Source organism: Ambystoma mexicanum, chromosome 4q (genome assembly GCF_040938575.1).
Source record: "Ambystoma mexicanum isolate Mex_15411 chromosome 4q, UKY_AmexF1_1, whole genome shotgun sequence".
Taxonomy (NCBI): Eukaryota; Metazoa; Chordata; class Amphibia; order Caudata; family Ambystomatidae; genus Ambystoma; species Ambystoma mexicanum.
In genome coordinates, this window is record NC_090928.1 from 144239758 (window position 1) to 144259651 (window position 19894).

General features: G+C 42.7%; 1 protein-coding gene across 2 annotated transcripts in view; it reads left to right on the plus strand.

The window, feature by feature from the left end:
• Positions 1-19894, plus strand: part of C4QH6orf118 (chromosome 4q C6orf118 homolog) — a 420601-nt gene that overhangs the window by 262907 nt on the left and 137800 nt on the right. For both annotated transcript variants that reach the window (XM_069607675.1, XM_069607674.1), the window contains exon 7: positions 12565-12755. In XM_069607675.1, the coding sequence (XP_069463776.1) occupies positions 12565-12755 (191 nt within the window). The remainder of the gene's footprint in view (positions 1-12564; positions 12756-19894) is intronic.

The window sequence follows — 19894 nt, forward strand, 5'->3', positions numbered from 1 at the left end:
ATCTGCGCATCTGTTGTCTTCTTGCTGTGCACGGAGCAAACATTGGGGTCATGAGAGGCTGATCATTTGTTGTATATACCGGTTTTCAAGAATGCTCTACCATTGGGTTCTTCGAGGCCAGTTCTTGAGCGCTGCATCCACTTTATCACGAAAGAACTTGTTGACAGTGAGTGCAAATTGGAGTTATTTATATAGGCAATGGTTATTTGGAAAACCTGTCGGGGCATCATTTTATGATCTTGAGGAACAGGTTTGGAGACTCCTGCTCTGCCAAATCTTTTTGTGGATATTCTTTAGGGGTGAATTCAGGAAATTGTCTTAAAACAATTTCTTCTGCTTGTGTCATACCCACATTAAAGTCAATTGAAATTGCCCAAAACTACGTAGTCTGTAATGTGGTCTATCCATGTCAACTCATTCACACACTCACTCCTCACTGTGGTACTTTGGGCTTTTTCTGTTTCTTGAATCACATGTGCTGCAAGGCTGTCACTCAGACTCATCCTCTTCCTGCCAACACCATCCCTCATTCCTTGTCTGTCTACTATCGATTGCCAAGTGTTCCTTCTTTATGCAATGACCAGTGCTATTTTTCAGGAATAGGATGTAAAAGATCACGATTAAATCGACGTCCAGTGACTACAATGAAAATGTTGCCCTCATCTTGTTTCTGTTTTACTAGATAAGGCAAACCATGACAAAGTCTGTACACAGTGCAAAATGTTAGTGGTAAGGTTTTTTAATCCTACCAAATTCAAACATAGGGAGATTAAGGGTCATTGAACGTGTAATGCTGGTTTAGAGCTTAAGAGTTACTCAAGGCTAGGTCAAAACTACAGGCTTGCACTTCAAAGTTCTGTGAAAGAGCTTAATTGTAGTCTAATGAAGTCCAGGAAGAGTTTCCAAAATAGATGATCAAACATGTGCATTGCTTTTGTCATTGCAATGAGAGACACATTCTGATTTTATGAACTTGTGGCAAAATGCCAACTGTAAGGGCAGAGGAGCCTGAGGTTTATTTTATTTTCGCAATAAAATGATGCAGGCTGCTTTGTCTCTGGAAGTTACATCTGCTCATCAGACCCCCTTTCATAATTCTCCATGCTAAAAACCATAGTGCACACATGTACCTCTGAGCCCATCTACTAACATGGATCAGGAGCTGCCTTGTGGTTTGGTTACATAGCAGTCACAATGTGGCATTTGAATTCCTGGCAAACAGTGATTCGACCAAAGGTCGAGCAGCCAGGATCACCTTTAACCGTGGATAGTCCTGCATCTAAATTAAATTACACAATTATGATCTCCCAGGACCTAAAGCAGTTGACAAATCTGAATAGAAACCATGTCTGGTTACACCATTATCTTTTCTGGGAATCTGCAACTATAGGGACCAAAACCTTTTGGTGAAATTATATTGACGATTTGGTTTAAGGTGACTTTCCTCTAAAGGTCTCCTTTGTATTCACTGTGTGGAACTGAGTCCCCCCCCCCCAGACAGGTAGACAGGAATTGCCTCAATGGGGCAGAGAGAGGCCCATTGCTTCTAAGGGCAGCCTATGCTAGGCCAAACGAAATCACACCAGGGTGGTAATTAACAGAGACTCTTTGATGTAGGCCGATAGGGGAGGGATGGTGTAGAGCAACTCAGGAAAGGACTATCCAGTAACAGAGGGGTTCCACTCTTGGGAATGTCTACAGCTCGTAGCCCCTCTCCCCACTTCCTACAGACAAAGCACTCTAGGTATGGCATCACCAGGCAGAAGATTCGGAATCAGCAGTCAGGATTGGAACCCATTCAGAAGGCTAGAAGGTAACCAATTCACAGTAGAAGACAGCCTATTTAATGTGGTGAGCATATCCCCTTGTTTGTATCATCTTTGAACATCTGAAGTAGAAGAAGGATTACATCTGAATCTATACTGGGAATACTGTTAGCTCCAAAGCCCTCTCCATAGAGGTGAGGACAGAGGCTGCAAGAAGGGAGAAATCGCCTTCCCGTAACCATCCTGTAACATTTGCGGTGACCTGCTGGCTTTACAAGGCATGCCACAAATGAGATCACTCGGACTCACGAACCTGTTCACTGGAGGTGACAAAACCCTGCAAGGGTGCTCTCATGCCTTCCAGGCTTGTAAAAGCAGAAGAAAGGACTTCCCCTTCCCCTGGAGAGCCTGTAGAGAGTCCCATAGATCCTAGAAGTCATCAAACCACTCTGGACCCTATTTCCACCTTGATCCATTTCCGAGCAGGCTTCAAGATGCCTTTACAAACCGCTGTACACATCTGCATTCCTCTATCGAGGTTCCTGCTTTTTGGTCCACTGTTGAGCCATTGAGCCACTGACTTCACCTATTGCCTGCTTGCGCTCCTAGTTTTTGAGCTGATCTCCATTGTAGAAATGCATCGCGTTGTTGGACTTCTTTGGGCCGACGCAACCGATTCGAAATCCAAACTCGACCCCATCACCTGCTCAGCTTCTTCACCCAATTCGAGACTGTTACCGGTAGAAGACTGCACTGCATTGCAGAATTGTCTTGCGCCGACTCACTATATACAGATCGGCTGGTCATAAAAACGTGTTAGTGCAATCCAATAATATTTACTTGAATATTTTTCAGCTTACCTTCTTACTTCGGGCTGTTGCTATTTTCAATATACGAAAAATGCACAGCATTAATTTTGTAATTCACAAAATGACTTAACAAAATGTCGGATTAAATTCACACATTTTCCCTTCACTCTCTTATCAATTCAGCAAATCCTTTAATGCCCACACAGATCACGAAACTTCATAAATAAAGGGATACAAGATTTAAATGTGAAAAAAATTGCTAATAGAGATTCCCAGCAATACCTTTAGTTGTTGCCCTACAGGTAAGATAAATGCAATGTGCATTGACATTTCCCAAAATTCGATTGCTAATAACTTTTGACTCTTTTTTCAAAAAGTATTTTTCGTCCAAACTGGCAATTTTGGGACAAATTCGTCCAACGGTTCAAAAGTTATGAAGCATTAAGAAAAAGTGATTTTCAGCCTACTCCCATTTATTTTACCATAGGGAAAAAGGTGGATCTTTGAACACACGCACAGAGAAAACCGCTGGAAGTGTTTGAACCAAATGAGAAACAACTGTGGCACAAACCGGTGCAGATATTCCTATTTTTGGTTTGGTGTAAATCTGTGCAGTTGTTTTAGAAAATAATTATGGTGAAGGGGGTGCCCCCGACCAAAAACACTGTTATATATCTCCCAAGGTGCTTTGCAGTAACTGAGGCATTTCACAAATGTCCTTAATCTTCTTTTTTTCATTTATGCTGGCGGTTCTCACAATAATTTTCCTGTAATTTTGCAGTATAGTTAAGCAAGCACAAAAGCAGGAGGCAGGCCCCAAAAATGTAGTGGGTAATTTTACAACAAATGTTAATTGCATGGAGGGGACCACAAACATTCATACTTGTGTGCCATGGTTGTGTGCTGTGGCACAGTGCCTACTGCCTGTGGGGCACAGACTTTCACAGCTGAAGTCTATGGTCATTGGGTCCTGGATAATATATAATATAACAACACTGTTGAAAGTCATTGAAAAGAACATAGTTAAGACAGAGTAAAGATGATCTAATTAATCGCAACAAAACTCATGAATCTCTATGGATGTGGGAAGTGATGACATTCTTTACATGAGTCACCCCTGTTGCTCAAACCACAAACACATACTTGAGATCACATCAGGATTAACATGAGATACAAATTACATCAGGGGTTGTCTCCACATGGCTGACTCTGAATTAAGATTGTTGTCATTTACACCAAATTGCATGGGTTTTGTTATGATGAATTGGATCATTTTAATTCTCTCTTGTCTGAACTTGTTCACAAATGTCTATGTAAATAATAATTTTAAAAAAGGGCACCTGGTTGAACCCTGATAAACCCAGGTGGGTATACACTATTAAGTCATCAAAAACAATCAGGGTGAAAGCGTCCGACAGTCAGGAACACTCTTCTTCCTTGCGGATCCCCCGCAGCCACCAGACGTATACCGCTGGCACCGGGCTTTCTAATTGGGAAACACTCCAGCCCAACAACGCTTGTCTGCGCGGGACGTAACCCACTTGTTAGATCCATGTTTAAACACATGTTACTAGGGGACTTTTCCCCATAAGGCGGATAGGACTCCTCGCAATCATCACCCTTGGAGGGGGGGGGCATTACCGGTTAGGTAATGCCCCTGGGGCTGCTTTAAAGCGCTCGCTTAGCTCAGGTTTCTAACTATGGGCTAGGGGCATTACCCTACCAGATTATATTGCCTAATGAGCACTAATAAATTGGGCATTTAGGTGACAGCATCTCCCACCAATTAAGAGAGGGCAACTTGCAAGAACTTACTGCAGCAAATAATTAATGACGATACCCTACGGACACAGATAATACATCATTCCCCGTCCTGAGGAAGGACAATTCCACTCAAGCGCCAACAATAAGCTTTATCTGGCCGAAACATTATAGTGTCGACAACCTCCTTTTGTAATATCCAGTGTTTAATGTCACACTGTTGTCTCTGTATTCCAGAAATGCACAATGTTCTGGTTGGCACATGCTTTTTGTAAATGTATTGTTGTAAATGAAGGCAAACATGTTTTGTATTAGTTGAATCCTTTGGATTCGATTGGATGGCACACACCTGTACTACTAATTTGGAATGAACACAGTGTCCTGTTTGGTTTGTGGTTTTTATCCTTGAAAAAATTGACATGTTTAATAAATAACCCAGGGTCAAAGACTTTGCTGACCTAACATTAAGAGTGTACATTCTGTGTTTGTGTATGAGCGCATCAAAGGACTGTATGTGTGATCTTTCACCCTGATTGTTTTTGATGACTTAATTATGTAAATAATAAGACAGGAATCCCTCTCAAAGTGCCAAAAAGAAATACATTTTGAAGATAATGTTTAGACAAAATATAGGCACGATTTCAGACATGATTCTTATCAAATTCCCCATTTACACGTACATAAACAAGCCTGGAGGTGACCATGTTTTCCTTTTGCAAAGTATAGCAAAATAGCAAGCTAGAACACAGATCGATGAAGGGTGAAAGAAAAAACAGAGTGGGATACATTATTCTTAACCAGATATTTAAAAACATATGATCTTGTTATATATATTGGGGCTTGGCCTTTTCAAACCCATTAAGTCTGTCACACATACCTGCTCAAGAATTCAATAGTGTGGACTCTTCCTCCATGCGATTCTGTTAAATAATATTCTTTGGAATCATCAAGCAATGAAAAATTAACTTTACTGCCTCCTACCATCAATTTCCAATGTGTACAGCATCTGAACTGTGGCTATTCTATTATATGTTGTCAACGTTTGAGGGTGACTCGCTTGTGTGATCTACAAGGCTTAGTCCATGCTATTCATAATTGTTTCATATTTAAACATTTTCGTTGGACCAAGATTGTACCAGTGGGAACATACTTCTTGCTCTTCCCAAATCTCCCTCTTATTTATTAGTACAGAGGTAATCCAGAGCATCTAGTGGCGTGGGCCTCAAGATTTATTTGGATCATTCAGCATGACACCCCATCCCTCTGCAACACAATGCTTGGATCCCACTGTAGTTCAATTTTTGTCCCAGTATGACTGGATCTACTCAAAGGTTTTACATTGAGATTGTTTATTTTTAAGAATTTTAAGAAACAAATGTCATTGCACTAGTTTGGGATCCATTTCTTATCAAGCCCCATCTTACTTGTGGGAATCTGTTAGGTCTCTTCCTTCACCCATTGTTTCATAAAGCAACACAATCCCATTTTTTACACTCATCGAAGGGTGCAACATGAATTGTCGTACCCATGCGGATGACACTAAAATCTACTGTTAAGGCTCAATAAGCGGTGATTCCTTGTCAGGTTTAATCAGCTTCCCTTTGATCATTGAGGCCTACATGAAAGCAGCATCAGCTGGCTTCAGCTCAATTCTGTCAAGACAGAGGTAACCCTCTGTAATACTTAACTCCTGTTGGATCAATCCTTTATCTAAAAGCTTTCCACTTTATTTTTCTAAAAGCTTTGGAGTTCAACTTGATAGGGAAAGTTACCTTTAGCCTCCAAAAATAGTATGCAGTTGTTTTGGGAAAATGCAGCTGGTAATAAAGGTGCTGTCTTTCCTGTGCCAGAAGGACAGGAGTGCCATTATGGGTGTAGCAATCAATCCTAGTCTTGACTATGGTGCCTCTCTCAAAGTGAGACTATCTACTGAAGCTTTAATGGTGTGGGACTTAAAAGGGCAGGCATTTCCAGGTAGCCCTCTTGACCTGTAAACTCATTAATCATACAGGACCAGACTTCATGAAAAACCCTGTGCTGTGTCCAAATCAGGAGTTACATGATCATGGCTGAGATAGATGAAGTGGAAACATGTTCTTGGAAGGCTTCCTATGAAGAAAGTAACCATCTGCTCCTATTTACACATTCTTGCACATGGGTGTGGGACGATGTAATGCTCTAAAATGATCATTAGCTTGCACAGATCGCATTTTCTTCTTGTGTGTGGGGAACCATATGCTCATCTTCCAAGAGGAAGCCATGACTCAGTGTTGGCTTCTTTTCTAGAAAAATAGAAACTCATTTGATTTAATGATATAATTGTAGGTTTCTCAATTATTTTTTGATAGGAAAAAGAGGTTTGTTTTGGGCCATTTCACTGTAACAATAGCTGATCAATTACTCCACCAAAGCAGTCCACAACCTATCAAAGCAGTCTATAACCTACTTACCCTTCATTGAGATGCAGAAGTTATTATTGTTGTATATAATGTAAATGGATAAAACTTCAGATGATCCTAAACTGACATGTTTGAGATCTTTGAGGATTGATCAACTGACAAAAAGATATGAGAAATACTTGTTTGTCAGATGCTAGATACAGGAAGACACAGTGGTTAGCTATGAGACGTCTATGAGGCATAGCATGTTGTTTGTTTCGTTGCCTCTTCCAATCCTTGCGTACAAGATATCAAAAGAGAATAACCGCTGGTTGCAAAGCTTGCAAGGGATAGGTTCCGCCAAGCCCACTGAGAAGAGTTTCAATAACTTGCCCACCATCTATTTTGGCAATACAGTAGGCTTGGGGCTTTTCGAAGGCGGCAATTGTCCAGAGGTGAATGATTGTCGCAATCTATACACTCTCAATCCCCTAGGAACCCTTTCTTTCTTCTCCCCCATAGCCACTCAGTGCTCTAGTGCAGGGGGGTGGACTATAAATCATTAATCAAAATAAATAGGTAATAATTCACAAAACATATTTATTGAGGGGCAAATTTGTGGGACAGCCTTCACTGTTTCTCTGTATTTTATGATCATTTGTGATTATTATTCTTTACTCTTTCTAAGCAAATGTTTCCAACAGTAGTAACAACATTTTCTATATTTTCTTATAAAGGAAAAAGGGACAACTTGGATACTTCACCCCATTCAAAGATCTCCAGGTTCCTTTTCTTAACCCTTCTTCTTCTCCACTCCTGGAGTTGTTCATGAGAAGTTCACATGATTGTGTTATTCTTCTTAGCAGAATGTTGTGAACACATATGTGATTATTTGGTCCTCTTACAGCTTAAAAAGGGACACAGGGCAAAAGTGTATTGCTTTAACTGAAGGGGTAAATGTGTAGCTACTAAACCTCCCCTTCTCTCAAACTATTACTTAGTTTCATAAAGTGCAGTCTTATCTTCAAAAAGATTCCAAATCACTACTGCATGGTGTCATGGCCGATAAAAGACAAATAAAAGGCAAGGTTTCAAGGTTTGATGGCCTTTACTAAGAAACAGAAATACTAACGCAACATATACTGGCAAACTCAAAATGCCAAATGGAATCAGTCTCTCTGGAAGACTATATTCCGTCAGTACTCCCCTCTCTTGCTAACTTTGTCGATTAACAAAAAGCCACTACCAATATTTTGGGGTTTAAGTGCCCCAGCATTCCTTTCTTGTCTCCTGTGGTTGGTTGCCTGGTTTTCTCAGAAGTTGGTAGTATGTCATACTTCTCTGGGTGTAGAATCAATGCTACCACCTCTGTTGTGCTTAGTTGTGTGGACATAGGTTAGACTTCAGACTCCTGTATAATTTCACCAAAATCAAGGTGGATCCTGCCACAATCTATTCTATCATCACCTGGGTCTCAGTCATCCCAAGATCTTCTTGCCCTTTGACTTTCTCCTTTTACCTTTATTTAATCTCTTTACATCCCACCGACATGGATATTTTCCTTTTACTCCTGTCCAGTCCTCACCACTCTGTGCCTCTCTCCTCCTATCCTCTTGGTTTTACTTCTCCTAACCTCTCCTTGTGTCCACCACTGCTTTTCCTTCTCATCTGCTCTTTAGGTTTCTGGCCACCTGCTACTTAATATTCTCTTTTCCCTGGTGCAACTTCTCAGGTGCTTTCTCCACCTTCTCCTTGTTTCTCCTCTCACCCTCTTTCACGTTATTCTTCTTCCTGACCTTTGGTTCAGTTGTTCTCTCCTCCTCCTGATAGCTGCTCTAACCCACATTCACCTCCGCTGCACTCCTCATTGTCTCCACCACCTCCTTTTCCAACACTTCCTATTAATTCTCCCCCCCCTCCTTTATGCCTTTAGCATTCTCTTTGCACTGGGATGCCCTGTCCTGCTTGCCGTGTCTTCAAATCCTGACTTCCACATCTTTGCAAATCCTATGGTCTTTTTTATGATCCAGCTTGCCAACCCCCTGAAAACCTAATTGGCTGACTTCTCTTAACTGGAGTTTTGTGTCATGGGAGCCTTGTGATTGGGTGACTCACTGCCGGACTGTGAACCGCCAACTGATACAACTCGATGTGGTCTGGTGTGGTGGTGTGGACCTGCAGTTTGAGGTTTCAATGCTGGGACCCAGCATCTTCGTTTCACTTGTTCAATGTCCGCAGAGCAGAAGCCTATTGTGAAGCTTGTAGTCTTTTCTCATCATCCTGCATAAGCTTCCAGGGTCCTGCCCTGAGATTCCTTCCACAGGCATGTGCAATCCAAGCTGTGAGCCAACCTGTGGAAGAAGCGTGCTGAGGGCACACTGTCCCTGCTCAAAACATGCCCTGCAAATGTCATTGTCTGGCTTGTGAGGCCTAGCTGCAGTGATCCCATAGTCGGGTGCAGTAAGAAACTCTCGTGGTTTCAGAGCACTCTCCACATTGCCAGAGCCAGTCTTCCTCTGTGTAAGAGTGCCAGAGATTCCAAGAAGATGTGGTCTGGTTTCATCAACATCACATTTCCCAATATAAATGCCAACCAAATGCTAATTTCCCTGGGTCTTCTTGTGAATGGGGTGGGTTGCACTTGTAGTTAATGAACTAATCTGATATAATTGCCCAGGGATTGACTTAGACAGGTGGGGATCAGCCACTTCCATCCTTAAGGGATGACTTCACATAGCAGGTGCTGGCTGCCCATCGCTCCTCTAGTGGTATCTGAGACATGGGACTTTGTCACAATGCCAAGTCACAGTTTTTAACATAGATAGTTTGGTTACATTATTCTCCCCCCACCCCACCATATCCACACCCTGTTTTTGTTGAGTATATGTTCTATCCCGATGATTTCCCAGGATGAAAGGATTTTAGGGCTTCATTAAAATCATTTAAATGTCTAACTACTGTGTAGCGTTTTGGGTCCTTAGTCACACTGGTGTTTGGCCTGTGTGAGAGACATGCCTGTTTTACATTTATGTATAAATATGTTTCAATTTAGCAGGCATATATTCAAGTAAAATAATAGTAAGTCCTCTGTGACTCATTAGCGGACTCCCCCAAGAGATATCCTGTGGGTGCAGCCCTAATCATAAGTACTGATATCACAATTCGATCTTCCTTTAGTCTGACCTATGATTCTCAGACGATGGATATTAAAACGCCACATCAACCTAAGTGATCACTGCATGATACATGCCTGTCGCGAATACCTAAGATGGTCCACACTGGTAGCCTCGGAGCTGAGTGCAGTCATCACTGCTTTACTGACTTTGGTCCTTTTCCTCACTGCTTTCCGAAAAGGCTGTTAGTAACTCCCTGACTCAAAGACTTCTCTTGATATGTACAATCCTGCCGGTTTTCAATCAAACTCTCAGCTCCCATTTCTTAGAAAAACTCATGGAGGTTGTGGTAGCTACACAACTGCAAACGTTTGTGTAGGATACCCATCTACATGATGATTGTTAAATGGGTTTTTGCCCAGGTAGAGGAAAGGAAATCATAGTCCCCTGAGCTGCAGATGACCTGAGGATGGTCATAGATGGCGACCCGGTCGGAACTCTGATGTTATTGGATCTGTCAGCTGCATTCTACACCGTCGGCCATCCCATACTCTTGGGGCACCTCAGTTAGCTTGCAGATGGACAGCATGGGGCTTATTTTAGTTAATTCTCTTGGATGGGGTGCCACAAGGTTTCTCTTTAAGCCCAGTCCTTCATGAAACCTTTTTCAGATTTGGTACACTCATGGGGGGCTCACATGTTACATGTACGCGAACGATACTCAGATCATCCTCCATTTGGGGGATGAATAAGAAAGTCTGTTAGATCAGTGTAGTCGCTGCATGCAGTAGCTAGGTGGGTGGATGAATCAAAACAGGTTAAAGTTTAATACTCTGAAAACAGAGCTCTTTCTCTGAGGTAATAAAGACTTGATGGCCCCTCTGATGGAGGATAACAAGGTGTTACTATATAAAAGGTGATCCTTTGTGTGGGCCAATTCCCCTCACAAGTTAATAAGGTCTGGAATCTGGGAGTCTTGATAGGCTCCGCTCTATCTTTTGATGCCCAGATTAGTCGTGTGACTCCAGCCTTTTTTTTCACCTCAGATCTCTGCATCAGATTTTTGATTATTTCTCCTTTTTCAGAAAGTCCAATTGTCCAATGCTTTTATTTCTGTAATTCTTTCTATCATGGCCTTCTTAAAGTCTCTTTACATAGGCTTCAAATCATTCCTAGCGCTGCTGCTCGGTGGGTGTACAGGTTGAATCACAGGACATGTTACACCTGTGCTCTGCCTGCTTCATTGACTTCCAGTTGGAAAAGGGAATAATGTAAAGCACTTACTCTAGTGAATAAAGCCATCTATTCACCGGGACCTGTTTTCTAAAATAATATATGTATCCCTTATAGACCTACTAAGACTATTCAATTCTCCATTGAGTGACTGCTACAAATCCCCAGGTTTCGACTGGAACAATGGGGTGGCCGAGCGTTCTCAGGACTGGTTGGTTATTTGTGGAACTTCTTAACTATCCTGCTATGGTGAATTCCTGACCTGACTTTCTGCTGGGAGTTAATCCACTTCTTCTACCCGTGTTTACGGGTTGATTGTTTTCAGCTTCAGCAGCATGATGCCCATTGGGGTGTACGTCTGTGCTTTATAGGCATGAACAATATAGCATGCCCTAACATAACACAACATGTAAGAAATAAAGACTAGGTTGTAATGACTGTTTCCCTTTGTAATACATGTTTTAAAAGACTTTCATTTGAAAGTCTACATTTTGATCGTGAACATTTGGTCAAAATTGATCAACGACGTATACATGTATGTGTATATGGTGGTAGGGGACTAGGGGGTGGGTTGTGAGGGGATGTAAACTGAGGGGTGGTCTAAGAGGTGGGGGGGGACACCCCCTCAAAAAAAATTAAGAATCCAATTTATGCCGTTAATCCCTACTTATCTACAGCTCTCTGTTCCTTCCCAAAAGTAGGTTTGCCTTCAATGAATACCCCAAATAGAAATATACAAAAACAAAGTGTGTATGAAAAAAAAGCTGTAAATAAAGAAAAGCAAATAAATATATACGCATTTAGCACCCGTCTGGTTGTGAGCAACCAATCAGATTGCTTGATAGGTGTGGTGAAGCCAATGACAAAGTCCTGCGTTCTGTTCAAGCAGTTTGCTATTCTGGGTACCCCCTTTCTGTTCCCCACACACACACCTAACATTCTGTCTCCTCTTCTCCTCAATGCCATCCTACCTACTACTATCATCAGCCAGCTGCTAGGGAAATTGAAAATTGACTCTTCTGAAAGCTCCTGTTGCTGTTTTCCTGGTGGCCATCATGGCTGAGTTCTATTTTTTGAGTCGAGTGTTGAGTGGCCCTCGTCAACTCCAACAAGCCTTTTTCCACAAAGGGAAACCATTAGCACTTCAGACTTGATGCCTGGATGTCACTGGCGCTAGAGGTAGGAGTATCGAGACATATCCAGTTGTAATGGCTCTAGGTTCATGTAAACATAGCCTGTGGGGACTTGCCACCCAGTGCAGCTTACTACACCCAGCACTATCACCCAAAGAATGTAGTGTAATGTAACATGGTCTTATACAGCACAATTGTAATTTGTCAGGAATCTGGGCACTTACGTTATCATTCTTGTCTTGGTGAGGTGTTTTTATGTGATTGACTTTGTGCAATAAAAGCTCTTTCCTATGCACCCTCTCTAGTAATCCAACTCCCTTCCTTTGTCATTGATTTCATTTTAAACTCGGACATTCTTTATCTAAAAACAGAAGAGAAGGACATTCTGGAGGAGCCTGAAGAGAAGCACCACCCTCAATCCCTTGCTGAACAGTTTGAGATGAAGAGGCACCAAGTGCTCACAGCATGGCGGGACGTTCAAGAGCTAGAGCAAAAGATTAAAGAGCACATGGTCCATGCAACAGACGTGCACGCTGTGGAGAGATACATTCAAGATACCAAGGCAAGGATGCATTCCTTTAGGAATATTAATGATGTGTTTCCTTGTTTATTTGGTGTTTCAGAAATTAGGCCGTGTCATGGTTTGGTAAATGGCCCAATCCCTCATCTTTCACCCCTGCACCTGGGAGTTAGCACACAACATTCTCACTAATCATTTACACAGGTAGAATCAGGAGTGCACTTTGGGTGACCTTGAATCAGATGTACTGTCTCCTTTCTCCACTCTGAGCACTTGCACTGTGTCACAGCTTCAGTCGTCAGGCTCAGGAGTGGCACGAACCAACCATCCCCTCTGCAGTCTGGGCGCTTGCAAGAATGATCTTACACAAGCCACCAAGACCCCAGCGGGGAAAGAGGGTTAGGGACTCGATGGTTGTATCAGTTCAGGCAACAGGGTAACCGGTAAGAGGTTTAGGAAAGGGGAGGAGGACAGAGAAGAGGACAATGGATAACACGATAAAACATACACATTGCATCACACATTACACACTTCAGAGTTAGAAAGAGACATCTCTGGGATGAGTGCTGGCCTCCTGCCTGCGCACTCTCAGGTCCAGTTTCTGGAGCGTGTTACTGCTGTAAAGAGAGTATGAGTTACAAGTCTGTGTGTTTCTTCACACACTGAGTTTAACATCCACTAAGCATGCAATTGGTTAATTTCACCCTTCTGCGTGCACTTAAGCAGTGCGGAGCACTATCGGTTAGTGCGCTGATTATGTTTGTAACAGAAATGGCACATGCAGAATTAAGCCGCATGTGGCTCCGCACTGTGACTACTATGTTTGCAGGGTCGCAGACCCTTGAGCGATCCTGCTCCTAATGAGCTTAAAGGCATGGTCTGTTTCACGTGACACGTTGCGGCATAGCCACACTGTGCTAATGCGAGTTTCTCCACGTGGCTAATTAGTATGCAAAACACATGCACTGCTCTGCGTTCATGCCATGCCAAGCGGTTATGCACGCGGTTTGCCTAGGCGGTGCTCGGGTGCCGGGATATTAGCGGGTTGACTTAGCTTCCTTGGAGCAGGGGGACAGTAGAATATGGGCTGTGCCCCCCTGTGCGTGCCCCAGGCTGCCTTCAATGGTTGTTCTGTTCTTTCGATGCTGCGTTGCCGCTTTGTGAGCTCTCCCACATGCTGCTGGAGTCAACCCAATGCTAGAGTTACTTATCTTTTTCAGGCGAGGGGCCTGGGTGAAAGATTGTTGGGGCGTGGCCCCTCGTGCTGATCCCCGTGCACGGAGCTCTCTGGAACACGTCCTCTCCAGTCGAGCGTTCAAGCACAAGCCCCGTGCCTTGGATGGTCTTGCGCGCATTTGGGCTTCACCAAGTAGTTCTTGGCCCATGGAAGTCTGGGTAATGTAGTTTTTATGGCATTTTTCGTGCAAATAGGGCACAGAAGTTTCCTGTAAGGGTGAATTCTGTTTCTTGTGTCTTTTGCCCGCTCGTCCATTGCTACCTTTAGGCCTTGGCCTCATACTGTATCTTGCCCCATGACACCCTGAGTGATGCTACGATGTTCTAGTGGTGATTATTTGAATATTTGTGAAGTACATGGGAAATCACCCTACCACTTCTCTGCCTCTGTAGTGGTCAACCTTTGTGAAGACCCTGCTCTCTATCCCTCTAGAGTGGGTTGACATTGAGGCAACATCACAGAGACACAGGTAATCTTTGCCCTTTAGAGAAGAGGTTTTCCCTGTGCGATAGCAGACTGTGGGACTATTGATCTAAAGAGTACTGTAAGGCTGTAAGGTGTGTTGTGACAGTTCATTGTATAACTCTGATTGTGACAGGGCTGTTGGTAACATATTGTCGTTATCCCATAATTGTTTCTATCCAGCATCCTTACCAAGGGAAATATATTTAACATATGTCATTGCCTCAAGTGTTACAATGTAAAATATATCCCCCCATCAATTCTCACGTCATTTGCTAGAAAGTCAAAAGCTTCAGTAGAACAACAACTCATCTGATGTATTCAGTTCCTGCACATTTTAAACCCTTTTTGTGTCAGCTTGTATTGGGATCCCTTTGTTTGCGGGGTGGTCAATTTGAAGATTTGTGTCTTCTTGGGCTGGGAGGATAGCTCAGGGGCAACGCGTTTGTCTTGGGAGCAAGACAGTGCAGAGCGTTACGGGTTGAAATCCCGCTCCCAAGCTCGGAACTTGGAGTCTCTGTGCAAAAGCTCCATTAAATTAAATTTGAGAAGATGATGTTAATGTTTGGGATGCCTGCAGAAATATTCCAGAACCTGGTATTGAAATGGCAATGATACCAGCGACTAACGATTGAGTCCACAAAATGTTGATGTGCAATCTGGCACGATGCTCCCAAATCGGACAGGCCTTTACCGTACTAGGTAAGTTCTATAATATTGATCTTTGGCATGACTTTCAAGTATGACAGTGGGGCTTTTATGATAAGCCACTTTCCACCCGTGGATTCAGGATGTAAGAGTGAAACGTAAGATTTCTTTTTAATCCACCGTGGGCACGGTTTCAGCTATGTTGTTTCCTCTGTTGTAAGCCGGGTCAAAGGGCAGAGGAGGTGGAATAAGCAGCATATATAGTTTTTTTGTACCCAGCCAAAAACAAGTGAAATCTATAGTGGCCATTATTGATGCAACAATGAGTAAATTTCTGTGTATTGACTACTAGTGGGAAAGCCTGTGTACAAGGGCTAATGTGCGTGAAGGAAAACATTTTGAGAGTGTAAATATATTATGTGGTGTTTTTCAATGTAATTTATGTTAACAGAAAAAAAATGTGTAGAGAATCTTGCTCTTTTTACGTGGAGGAGTAGTAACCTCAAACAAAATCTCACAGAATCCATTGAAAGTTCATCATAGTACATACAGGCAATTATTGCACCTGCTGCTCATTTTCTTGGATTCCACTTACGGGTTTTTGGCTCAAATATATATGTTGAGGGGTTTCATAGTGATACAAATTCACGTGCAGCATAATTCGAAGTAGACATGAGAGCATAAAATAAAGTAAATTGAAGTCAAATAAAGTTTAAAATGTACATGAAGGATATTATTGATATAATAATACGTACCAAGAGAAATTACAATAAATAATTATATAATATATAAAGAATTTTTTTTTAAACCAATTTCTTTTATTGGCGAAATACTGCTTCATTGTCTGGAAGATGAACTTGAAGTCGTATTGTTGTATACATAAGGCAACAGCTCCCTCTAGCCGTGATAACAGGCGAAGCAGGCAGGACGACTTCAGACAACCATACATATGGCCTTTTATTATATAGTATGATGATTGTTTGGGGTTTAGAACATGATGTTTCGGATGTCGCAAGCACATGATCACTGATTAATAAAGCCTTAAACTCTGTTCAATTATAATGAAGGTGCATTATGTGCGTGGGTTTACTAATGCACAATTAACATTGAGCTATTTTAAATGGTCCAGGTTAACTCTGCAAATACTGTGATGTTCATAAAACAGGCAAGGAGGATAAAATCGCAAAAAACTGTTAAATAGTTAATTTGATATTGATTCTGGGGTTCCCACCACCCATGCATTGGTGATCCCTGTGAAAACCTGAGAGTAAAACTGACATATTCTATTGGCTATTGAGCCAAATTGTAGCAAAGGAATCATCACACTTCATTACTTTATCTAGTGCAATGGTTTTCCAGTACTACCATTGGACAACCCTGTAGTTCATGCGATTATATCTCAATGCAGGGTAAACATTTCATGCTGCAAGCTACTACCCACCCCTAAAAAGTCCCTTGCCACCTCAATTCTACACATGCTGACAGCACACCAATTCTTACTCTCCAAGAGTCAATTATAACTAGCCAGTGGCTAGTGTAGAGTGGATATTGTGCTCCCTATCTCAATGTTATATTAATATGCGGAAGGTTTCTCGTGCAAAATGTTTAAGGCATCCAGGGCCACCTAGTCGGTTAATTTCCCTAGCTTCTCTAACGCTGTTGGCTGTGCTTAGTTGCCAGCTCTACCTTTTCTCTCCTCAGTGGTGGCATATTTGACGGACAAGCACATTGTTAGCTGACAGCGAAACAGATGCACAAATTGTATAGCTCTTAAATGTTTCCTTTAAGCCATTTGTGAAATAAATTCAGCCACAAAAGAATTTGAGTGATTAATTAAAAAAATAAATTTTTCTTCTACTTCACCCATACTTGTTCACTGCAAGATGTCAAAAACGTTCGTACAGGTTCCTCAACACAATCACACAGTCATCCTCATTTGTTCAGTTTGAGCTCATTATGCTCTTGCCACAGCGTAATCTTTGTTGGACATTCTTTCAAGCATTGTATCACCACATCTGGCCTTTGATGAAACTGTCATTAGTTCATACCTCAGCATTATATCCTCAAGAGGTCTTGCATTCCTTGTATAGAAGAGGAGAGCAAGCATTGCCCCTCACAGGACCACCACATCATATCTCACATTCATTATATCATGATTATTTAATCGGGGACAGAGATAGTCCATCATCATTACCGAACTGAAAACCAAGTTGAGCAAGTTAGCAGCATTATGTATTGTGACATGAACATGAACATGAACATTTTGGTGTGGATTTCCACACAATTCTTTGAATATCAGAATAGAGTGTGTCAAACCCAAACGCATGCAATAACCCTTCAGAGTCCCCAGATCTATGTACCCAACAGATATTAGATTGGACATTCCATTGGTAGTTTTTAGATCTGGAATAGTCTTTCCATTTCATAAATTTGTAGAATATTTTTGTATTTTCTATTATTGTATTTTCCCACTTTATGATATTCTCAATCTCTTGTTTTTCTTAATCCATGCATTTCCACATGCATTGAATCAATTGTTATCATTTATTAGACACATCAACTAAGTTACGTGATTACGATGAGGAAAGGGCGAATCAACAAAAACAGTGTGAGTCGTGCACCACAACATTGAATATGGTCAACAAACTTTCAATCAAATCATTGTTGGTAGTAACATATGCTCGTTGAAATGGAGCTAAAGTAGTGCTCCATTGGACACAATCATCTCTACCTGCTGCACAACACAGTTTCCATATAATAATACTTAAACCATAGCAAGCAGACCTTTGGAAATGTTCAACTCTGGTAGGGATTTTATTGACCCTTACAAGAAAGGAAGCCCCTTAAAAGCTACTGTGGTAGTCAGTTATAATATGCATTAATGAAAACTAAATGCAGCAATAGCAGAGTCCTTACCCTCGCCTCCATCATGCGTTCATGGTCCATACGCATGAGGGATGGCACGGGTGCAGAATGTTCAGAACAAATCTTTGGAATGCTATGCAGTCCAGCCTCAAACGATAAGGCCCGGTCCTCATGCTCACTCTTCTTGACATTATGTCCCATCTTTACATAGTAGTTCACTCCATTCCATGTATTTGCCCTCCTGTGAATGGTGTTTCCACTTTGCACTTTCTGGACGAGTGCGACTTAGAATAATGAAGATTATCAGCAAAACTATTCATATCATTTCTACCATGTCTATCCTTCTCATCACAGTACTAACTCATAAAGTATATCAAAGAACAATCCAGAATGTGCAATGGTGCAGCAGAATCGCAGCGAATGAATGAACATGAACAAAGTGTCTCTAAGGCCTTCTCCGGCATGTCAGAGTACATAAATGTGGCACAAGACAACATAGATTGGATCTATGTTATCACTGCCCTGCCCATATCGTCAATTTTCATTTTGCCGACTCCCATTATGACGCGGCACAGTGATCACATAGATCACTGTGCCTGGCATCCCCTTAACTGCCTCCCCCTTCTCACTTACCCTGTGGTGGCACAGATTAGAAGTGTTCCGCCGTCTCTCCCGTATCCCTGCAGCGTCAGTTCTGACCCACTAACGTGGGACAGAACTGGCGCCACAGGGTCCGTTTTTCTTTTGGTTTACTTTTCTTTTTTTATTGTCCCCTGCTTCCATCTAATGGAAGCGGGGACACCCCCACAACCCCTAACCCCCATTGCACTGACTAAGCCTAAAATTCACTGGGGGAAAACCCCCCGAATCCCCATTTATTACTTCGGGCTCCCTCGCAGTGCTCGGTCGCTATGGCATTTTTGCAGGAAATATTTATGCCCCTCCACTCAAAAAGTTCACCAGCTACCACTGGCCCTCCGACTGTGTTGGCAACGGGGTGGGGGGAGTCCAGGAACTGTGATGGGAGCAGGATAGGCGGGAGCACTGGGATAGTAGTGGGAGCAGGGTGGGGAGAGCCCAGGATCTGTGATGGGGTGGGGAGAGCCCAGAGACTGGGTAGGAGTGGGATGAGGGAGCCCAGCGACTGTGATGGGAGCAGGTGGGGGAGCCCCAGGACTACACTAGGAGTAGGGTGCGGTGACGGCGCGCAATAGTTAATAGCCATTTGTGCATACTTCCCATTTGGTATTTTTGGGGGGGCCCGGCCTGCCCAAAGTTTGCTCAGGGGGTGCCCAGGCCAAAAATGTTTGAAGACCACTGGACTAAGTGGAGTGGGGACACCCCCGCAACTCCCGTTCCCACTAGTCACAGTAATGGGGGTCAGGATTTTTGAACTGCGCAAAGGTGCAGTTGTAGTTCTGGGCAACATTTTTTAGTTGCTGCAGTGGTACTATCCCCATAGATTGGCCTCAGGGTATCAGTGCACAGAGCCCTTGGGATTTTGAAGTAACTTAATCTTGTTTGGGGGATCCGAGGCAGCCCTAGTGCAGGGGGCATCTTTTTCGGATGCTCTGTTTAGGAGTCCTGTTGTGATTTCAAATCAAGGTGATTTTGAGAAGATTTTGGATTCGCCAGATTTCAAACATACTTTTTTTATGGAGAGACTGAAGAAAGAACTGTAAAGAACTGAGTACCAATTTGGTCAGACCTAGCACCACTCATTGGCCCTCATTACGGGGTTGGTGGAATGGGTTTACCGGCACTGGTAATGGTGCCGGTGCCGGTAAACCCATTCCGCCCTATTACGAGTTCTCCTCGCGGGACCCGCAAAGGGTGCCTGGTAAAACCAGGCGTCCTTAACGGGTCCCGCGAGGAGACCAGGGAGCTAACAACGGGCCTGTCATTAGCTCCTTCCCCATTCCCATTGAGCCCTATGGGGGCTCGAATGGGAATGGAGATGGACCTGGTC